This window comes from Pinus tabuliformis, chromosome 3_2 (genome assembly GCF_031772625.1).
Source record: "Pinus tabuliformis cultivar Carrire ecotype Pingquan chromosome 3_2, CPIR1, whole genome shotgun sequence".
Classification (NCBI taxonomy): domain Eukaryota; kingdom Viridiplantae; phylum Streptophyta; class Pinopsida; order Pinales; family Pinaceae; genus Pinus; species Pinus tabuliformis.
Window position 1 is genome coordinate 1,183,839,318 of NC_142302.1, and position 8,900 is coordinate 1,183,848,217.

The following is an 8,900-nucleotide window of genomic DNA, read 5'->3' on the forward strand; positions in this document are numbered from 1 at the left end:
GTTAAGGTTTACAAATATTCATTATATTGGGAAGTAAAAATAAAAGATATATATATATATATATATATATATTTCTTTCAATGTAGTTGATATAAAATTAAGTCACTGGTCTATGGAACAAAAGGGAGTAATGAAATCAATTTTCAATCAACACTTGCAATAAGCATAGTTGAATTTTAAAAATTTGTTATATTTGATATAGTTTATTATAACCTTTTGTAAAATGAAACATCTATGAGAATATTCTAAATAAAATGTTAGAATAATGAAGAAATGAAATCATTTATTAATGTGAAAGCTTGATGAATTGTCGACGTAGGTGCTATGAATTATTCTAGATCTACATGAGTTACAAGGTTGTTCTAGAAGTCATTGTTTTCCCATATAAGTGAGAAGTGAGTTGTAGTTAAAGATATCTCTTTCATGTTGTTATGTTCATAAAGTCTATTGATCCATCCTGCCCCATTATGATGTATTTCCTAAGTAGGCTTAGGTCTGAATTAGTAAAAGAATTCTCCCGTGTTAAACTTTGTGTTTTATGTTTCGGTATGTTTCGGTATCAGTGCCAGTAAGTAGAAACATGAGAGTTGTGGACCTCTGGAAAAGGGTTGTTCTATTCTGTGTAGCGGAGGATTTTTGGGGTGTGAAAGTATCATATGAGTTAATTTATTGCATCATTATTAGAAAGCACCATGCACATCTGACGTGGAGGTGATACAAAGGATTTAAACCAGGCAAGAAGTTGTAATGTGTAGTCCATATTCTTGGAGGGTGTGCATTATAATTCACGTGAAAGTGGATATTTTAGTCCCCAAAATTCTCTCCACAGTGTGGCATGAGTTGAAATGGCTATTGTTGTTAAAGTTGTTGAGTAGTGGGTGGAGCTAAGACTATTTTATTCTCTTTGATCATTGTGAAGGAGTTCATGTGATGTCCCCCATAGATGTGAATATTTTTTTTTTACTGTATTTTAGATAAACTGAAACTAATTTAAGTTTATATAAATAGAAATTTGGTTTTAATTGTTAAAAGAAAGTAGAGAACCAGAACTTTGGCAAGTAATGATTTGATTTAATTAAATGAGAAAGTATTTGTCACAAGTGTGATATTTGTATTTCTCAAGAAACAGCTAGGTTGGGCTGTTAGCCAACCCTAACTACTCCTATGGAAGATTTATCCTAGAAGATCAAGAGGATGAGGGCATATGAAATCTAGGGAGAAGGAGGAGTGAGTTGAGTAACACTTAGAAAGAAAGAATTAACTGTGCTGGAAGGACAGATAGGGATGAGGTAGTTAAGTATGGTCATGACCAGATATCTACTGTTGTAGTAGTCTTGTGGTTGGGAGGCAAGATAAGATTAAAAGTTTATATTCAGTTAAGCTAAGCTAGCCAAATAATTACAATATGGAAACCCTGATTAATGGAGTATTCAGTTATTAATGTTATACTAAGCATGTTTATCTTTTAATCTAGAAAGTAAACATTATTATCTACAGATATTCAGTGATTCTGTGCGTGATTACTTTAGTTCGAAATAGGTGAAAACATCAACTATTAACAAGCAGTAAAGAGTAATTTTGTTATAAATAGAATAAAGCTCAGAGTGAACTAAATAATCCAGAACTCTTAGACAAGTAAAAGAGCAAGTTACAACTACTAATATCATATACCTCAACCACAATAAGAGAATTTATAAAAGACGACTTGTGCATAAGCTCAAGTAGTGTAAGTTTTTTTACATTATCCACAAAAGAAGTGGGTAATTATGGTCTTGGCCTTTTCTATTCTAGAAAACCCAATAGCGAAATTTGGAGAAAAAACTCAGCCCATAATTAGATCAAGAAAAGCCCGAATTTGGGAAATCGATAACCGATTCATGAATTCTATCATTGTGGTAGGAAATATATATGGTAACAAAAAGAACCCATAGCTATGTGAGTACATAGCTACGGCTACCCAAAGAAAACTTAAATCTCAGTCTATCATATCGATAGAACAAGTAAAAAGAGAGAGATTATTTACCACCAACACAGTGAGAAAATTTATATATTTACATCTTAAAATACCTGAGAAAGCTCTGTGGAACCACCATGAGGTTCTATCAATAATCTAGTAGATACAACAACAAAATCCAGAAGTCTTTTCCCAAGATACGGATGCAGTTATATTTTTTTATGCAGCAAAATCTGAGCAAAGACCCTTAGGCCGACGTAAACAAAATATGCAAAATCCAGAGAAGCCAAAGACCCATAGGTCGAATTGTAACAAGAAAAATAGTCTCACAGAAGTTAGAGACCCTGTGGTCTTCTTAAACAAAATACACAATATTCAGAGAAGCTAGAGACCCTTACGTCGAACCTAAATGAGTAATACAGATCTCAGAGATGCCATAGATCTTTGGGTCGAAACTAAATAAAATATATAGGACCATAAGATTGGCATAAAACAAATTCATCTCTTTCAGGTTAAGAATCTCATTTGCATTCCCAATGAAATATGTAAGAAGGGTTTGGATGGCTGACAGCCGGATCCAACCCACCGAGTATTGAACCTACAATTCCTGCCAACGCATTCAATTAGAAAAACTATCACCAAAAGGAGAAGACAATTTACAAAGGAAATAAAATCATTATTCGAAAATAACCTACCTGGACTGGCGAAGAGCTCTTTAAAAATCCCTTCGGAATCACACATAGCCACAACAGGGACCTGTACGAAAAGCGAAGACATTTAGTTAATGGAGAAGCAACACCAGAAACTTCCTTCTTACAAGTCGACAATAGACGAGGGCAAGAGTTTACTCACATGGGAAACCCCCAACACAGGGCTAGAGCTGAACTAGCAACAAGAAAATAAAACAGGTAAAACCATTTACACATCCAACTAGTGCATAGGGCTGCGGACAACAACCATGACCGTCTGATGAGTAGAAATCACGAGAGCCATTGATGTGGCACATTCAACCATGCAGCAAGGAGCCAGTTCTCCAGCACATAGCAAGGAGCCAGTTCTCCACCACAGAGAAGATTCCAGAGGGAGAAACTTCGTATCCTAGGCAGGCGACAATTCCTATTTCCACCCCCATAGCAAAGTTAATGCTATGGGGGTACCTGTGTCAGAGCCCGGCGACAGCAATCGACGGCATCGATCATACCCCTCCGACCTGCCCGCAAAAAGCCCTCCGACCTGCCCGCAAAAAGCCCTGTATTGATGAAGTAAATCTGCCGAAGTATGGATCCGCCGCCGGTGCAGTTCCCAGGACATCCCTCACATCAATACGATGGCATCAGGATTAATGCCGGAGGGGAGAGCTCACCAACCTCCTCCGGCCTTCAAAGTCCCGGGAGATTATCTGCAGTTCAATTCCCCAATTCGGAACAGCGCAGACCTGGAGCACCTTCGGCAATTCGGAACAGCGCAGACCTGGAGCACCTGGCCACTAGTTATCGACAGGCAAAGGTCTGCAAGGTTAGTGCTGCTACAATACTGTAAAACATATATTTTTGACTGCTTATTAAGTTAATCCGCCCTGTAAATCCTCTCTTGTATGTGATTTGTACGTAATATCGGATTTCGTTTTCATTGTTATTGGAGATAATTTGATTTCATCGCCGATTTTTGTGGACACATTTTATTGCTATTTATTTGTTGAATTCAGTTATAGTTAAGTAAGTGTGAAAGTTCAGGTTGTTTCTTTTAGGGCGGGGAGGGGGCTTGGGTTTTCTCAGACGGCCGCAGGGGTGAGGCGGTTTGAAGTTCGTCGGCTTAAACCCTCTGCCTCCGTGCCTAGTGAATTTTGGATTTGGGTAAAAATCTCAAAAATTTTATTTTTGTAAATACAGTGTTTGTAAATACAGTGTTTGAATAATTGCTCGTCAACTCTCAACTAGTTTTCTTTGGAAAAGCCATTGAAGGAATTTGGCATACCGGTGTGGTAGTTTATGGGAAGGTGTATTACTTTGGGGGTGGTATTCAACACAGCCCTACAGGGCAAACTCCTTATGGAAAACCGTGGAAAGTGGTTGAGTTGGGTGTCACTCACGTCCCGATGGAAATGTTTGAAGAATTCCTGGAAGAAATAAGCCCTCGCTATACAGCTGAAACATATAGTTTGTTGCACCATAACTGTAACAACTTCAGCAATGAGGTTGCACAGCTTTTGGTTGGCTGCAACACCCCAGATTTCATCCTTAGGCTCCCACAAGAAGTGATGAACAGCCCAATGGGCCCTTTAATAATGCCAATGATAATGCAGTTTGAAGCTACTCTAAGAAATAAATTTAACACCGTCAAAAACACATAATTTTTATTTACATTTACTAAAATCTCTGCAATTTTTTTCTTTCAAGAAATTCCAAAGAAAAAAACATAATCGTTAAACTAAAATCAGACTAAAATCAGTGGATGAAAGCACTTACAGACTTTGTCCTTGCCGGATGTGCAACAGTGACCACAAAAAAATAGATATGAATATTGATTTTTATTTTAATCTGTTTTTATGATGTTTTTAACAGGCATTATTGTTATAATGATTCGTAGGACATTTGAATTAAAAGCCTGAAAATATAGTTTGTCTGCAAATTAATAAATTTATTCCAATGTTCGGCTTACACTTGGCATTTTATGGCTTAAATGCTTCCATCAGTTTTCACCATGAATGCTCTTTCAAACTGCATGACCATCTCAGTCTTCTCAGACGTACACTGTAACTGTAAAATCCGCATTTGACTAAATATCTGTGTACTGCTTTGAATATATACACAAACGCATATGTATATACACATACTGCCTTTGGTCATGTGTATATATTTTTGTTCTTAAACAGATTCGAATATATCCGCATGAAATATTATGCCCAGATTCCTTGAGATTTTATAATGGCGATGCCATTAAAACTGTACAGAACTCTATTTTCTGTAATTTAATTCAGCTGATGGACGAAATGGCATTGCTCTACATTTAAATATTGAGCATTATGTGGCGATATTCAAATGCCACCCTGTGCTTTCGCTAGGCTGTTGCATGCGATTTGGATTTAGATTATTGAGACATGTCTGTACTTTCAGAATCTTTTGCATGACTTTTCGATCAAAATCATTAAATAGTTACTATCATTGCTGTTTTATATCAGAATTTTGTGTGACAAGTTGTACATTGCAAATTTATTTGGATTTCACTCACGTCCCGATGGAAATGTTTGAAGAATTCCTGGAAGAAATAAGCCCTCGCTATACAGCTGAAACATATAGTTTGTTGCACCATAACTGTAACAACTTCAGCAATGAGGTTGCACAGTTTTTGGTTGGCTGCAACACCTCCTTAGGCTCCCACAAGAAGTGATGAACAGCCCAATGGGCCCTTTAATAATGCCAATGATAATGCAGTTTGAAGCTACTCTAAGAAATAAATTTAACACCGTCAAAAACACATAATTTTTATTTACATTTACTAAAATCTCTGCAATTTTTTTCTCTCAAGAAATTCCAAAGAAAAAAACATAATCGTTAAACTAAAATCAGACTAAAATCAGTGGATGAAAGCACTTACAGACTTTGTCCTTGACGGATGTGCAACAGTGACCACAAAAAAATAGATATGAATATTGATTTTTATTTTAATCTGTTTTTATGATGTTTTTAACAACATTGTTGTTTACATATTCATTTATAAGGAAGTAAGAAAATGGAGGAAATTAGACATGAATGGGAGGTAACTATCAAAGGCACCAGGCAAGTGTTCACTTGTCTTGTTGGTGGCTGTGCTGGGAATTTGAGTCGATCTAAGTTATCTGGCCTTAATCATCATCGCGCTACCACCCACAATCTCCCACCAATTCCTCCACGTCAAAGAGGTCGAGCAAAAGATGCAAATGCTACATGGGCGGTCAAATCAACAAGTGCAGTTAAAAGGCAAAATGCCAAAATACAATATGACTTAGATGCAAGGCTATGTCGTGCACGACAACAAGCATATAAAAGATTTGTCAATGAAGAAATTCTTTCAGCTGTAAGTATTTATTAGTATTTATTTGTATATGATTTTTTATTAATATTGTCAATGAAGAAATTCATTCAGCTGTAAGTATTTATTAGTATTTATCTGTATATGTTTTCTATTAATATTAATTTATTGTTGTGGACTAAATTCATTGAAACTTGTTTTCACAGTCAGTTGCTACATTTGATCAGCTTAATGACACTTCGAAGCAAAGGATTTGTGAAAAAATTCAACGTTGGGATCAGAGTCTACCTCGTAGAGGCATGCAGACAATGAAGCGCATAGATATTGCTATAAAAGAGAAAGCAAGCACTGAGGTTCCCGATGATGTGGGGGAAGAAGGATCAGATGGGCACAGCGATATATTAAACTTTGATGAAACCAATCAGGACAATGACAACACATTTGAGTCCATTTTTTTGCAGATATTAATTTTTTAGACATTTTAACATTAAATAATATTTATATTTATTATAATTGTATACTAATTTCTCATTGTTATTGATATGCATAGCCTAATCAACAAAATTCCCCAAATTCAAGCCACCAACCATTGCGACGCTCACCTAGATTTCAAGGTTTTCAAGGGGTTACTCGGCCAGTAAGTTTTTAATCCATATAACCTATTCCAGCGAAAATATTAATATATAAATTGTTATGTTTTACCATAATGATGGGATTAAATTGTTATGTTTTACCATAATGATGGGATGAGAAATGGATGTCCTGTATTATATATCCTTATCTTTGATTTTTTTTTATTATGTGCTTGTGTGTTATTTCTTATTTATGGTGCAGGTGTTCCCTTTGGAACCATCACAATCAATGAAAACCCCTTGTAGAAGCCTTAAGAAGAATGGAAATGAAATGGTTCAAATGCTACAACCATCTTCATGTCCAATGTCACAATGCAAGGTAAGACTATATTTATTTATACTCTTATAATTTTATCATATTTTTACATTTAATTCTTTTTGATTCACATACTTATATCTATGTATAATCTAATGTTCAGAGTAATGAATATACATCTCCTAAAACACCTTTGCACATGTATGATGGTGGACATGATACTCAGCAAAAATCACATTCTCCTCAACCATTGCGGCATTCACCTAGACTTCAAGATAAATTAGGAGAGGTAAGTTATATACTACATATCTTAGCTCATAATAACATTGACGTATTTTTTTATGACTAGTTAATGTAATTTCTTTTCATATTCCTTAGATGTTCACCATATTCTCATTATATCTATATAGATTTTGATATTTATTGATAGCTAGTCAACGAAATGTATTTTCATATTCGTTACATGGTCAGCATATTTTCATTATATCTATGTGGATTTTGATATTTATTGATAATGTTTTAATTTCCACAGAAAACAAAAAAGATAAATGTTGATGCTATGGTTAAAAGGACCAAAATCACGCCAAAGGACTTGAAAGCTCGTGGGTTCAAGTCACGCAAACAATACATAGAGCATATATGTTCAACTAGCATTGCTCTCACTAAACCCACTAGGTTTGCTACTTTGAAGGCTAAAGATTCCAGCAAGTTTAAATGACTTAGGCTACAATAATATAACTTTAGCCATTGTTTTATCTATAAAGGGGCTACAAGGACAGTTTCAATATATGTAATCTCTGTTTTTTTTAGACTTTTTAATACATCATTTTTTTTTCCAAAAATTGTTTCCACATGCTAAGTATGTCTTTAAAATGCCAACATCTAAGATATTTTGTAATTTTGTAAATAAATCCAATTCCAAATATTTTTTTTTTAAAATTAAATTATTTTTGGTGACGTTGTGCTTGAAAATGGCAAGTCCTGGATTCAAAAAGGATATATAACTTTCGTTCTTGCCTGCATCAACACCGTGTCTTGCTTTTATACAGCTTCAATTTAAATAGAGTTAACTTTAGTTTTTATTTTTCATTACATTTTATGCTTACTAGAAACGATATTATTTTTTCAATCAAACTTGCATGGAGAAAAAACTTATACATTCACATGTTTTTTAATTCCCTAATGATTATCTTTTTTATCTGGAATAATATATGAAATAATATATAAATGGGTTAGTTTTGATAAATAATTGAATACTCAAAAATACTAAAAGATTACATATTTTAATATTTAATTTTTTAAAATTATAAAATTATAGTATATATATATCATTTGGGTATTTAAAAATGTCTTACTATTTTATATACAAAATAGAGAATTTTCTTGATTACTATATATTAATTTATTTTTTATATGAAATAATATATGATTTTGTTTAATTTTATTTTTAAAATAAAATTAAAAAAATAGAATTTTTAGAAATGAATTAACAATTTTAGTTTTTGGAAAGTTTTTACTAAAAGAAATGTATACCTATTTTTTAATATGAACATTTTATAGTAATAAATATTTATTTGGTTCTTTTCGATTCTCTTTTCTTGTTTCACTTGCCTTGCCTTAACTTTGTTTTTAAACATTGAAGTTAGAGAATGACAAAGAAGTGCAATGATCTGTAAAAAGGAGTGCAAGAAGCATAAGGATGAAGAAGAGCCTTTAACTCAGATTACTTTACAATGGTTCATAGACATTTTAATCCATCTTTACTTTACATGCAAAATGCATTATCAATATCCAATCAGTCTATATTCACAAATAAGATTTTGGAGTGAAACAAAAATTATATGCTATATGGATAGATCACACATATATAGAATAAATTTATGTGGGATTGAGAACAAAAAATGCTTATGTTTGCATGAAGTATTTTCATTTTATTTTTTCATGAATAATATCAATATATAGAATAAATTTATGTGGGATTGAGAACAAAAAATGCTTATGTTTGCATGAAGTATTTTCATTTATTTTTTCATGAATAATATCATGTTTC

At 33.6% G+C, this 8,900-nt stretch overlaps 2 protein-coding genes and 1 long non-coding RNA gene across 4 annotated transcripts; 2 read left to right on the forward strand and 1 right to left on the reverse strand.

Annotated features, from left to right (window-relative positions):
* Positions 1-2,141: 2,141 nt before the first annotated feature.
* LOC149184948 (uncharacterized) lies at positions 2,142-3,047 on the reverse strand. Of its 2 annotated transcripts, none has more exons than XR_016257814.1 (3): positions 2,807-3,047; positions 2,650-2,710; positions 2,142-2,561 (listed from the first exon to the last, which is right to left on the reverse strand). XR_016257814.1 is itself a non-coding variant. In XM_089419025.1 (3 exons), the coding sequence occupies exons 1-3, from the start codon at positions 2,878-2,880 to the stop codon at positions 2,349-2,351; spliced, it is 339 nt and encodes a 112-aa protein (XP_089275151.1). In that variant the 5' UTR covers positions 2,881-3,047; the 3' UTR covers positions 2,142-2,348. The 2 variants fall into 2 exon arrangements, 1 of the variants encoding a protein (XP_089275151.1); XM_089419025.1 differs by having other exon boundaries at positions 2,142-2,552.
* Positions 3,048-3,087: 40 nt separating this feature from the next.
* Positions 3,088-6,280, forward strand: LOC149184949 (uncharacterized). Its single transcript, XR_016257815.1, has 3 exons — positions 3,088-3,469; positions 5,673-6,007; positions 6,169-6,280. It is a non-coding gene; the product is annotated as an uncharacterized LOC149184949 (long non-coding RNA).
* A 502-nt stretch (positions 6,281-6,782) lies between these two features.
* Positions 6,783-7,696, forward strand: LOC149184950 (uncharacterized). Its single transcript, XM_089419026.1, has 3 exons — positions 6,783-6,913; positions 7,014-7,139; positions 7,383-7,696. The coding sequence occupies exons 1-3, from the start codon at positions 6,788-6,790 to the stop codon at positions 7,566-7,568; spliced, it is 438 nt and encodes a 145-aa protein (XP_089275152.1). The 5' UTR covers positions 6,783-6,787; the 3' UTR covers positions 7,569-7,696.
* Positions 7,697-8,900: the final 1,204 nt, after the last annotated feature.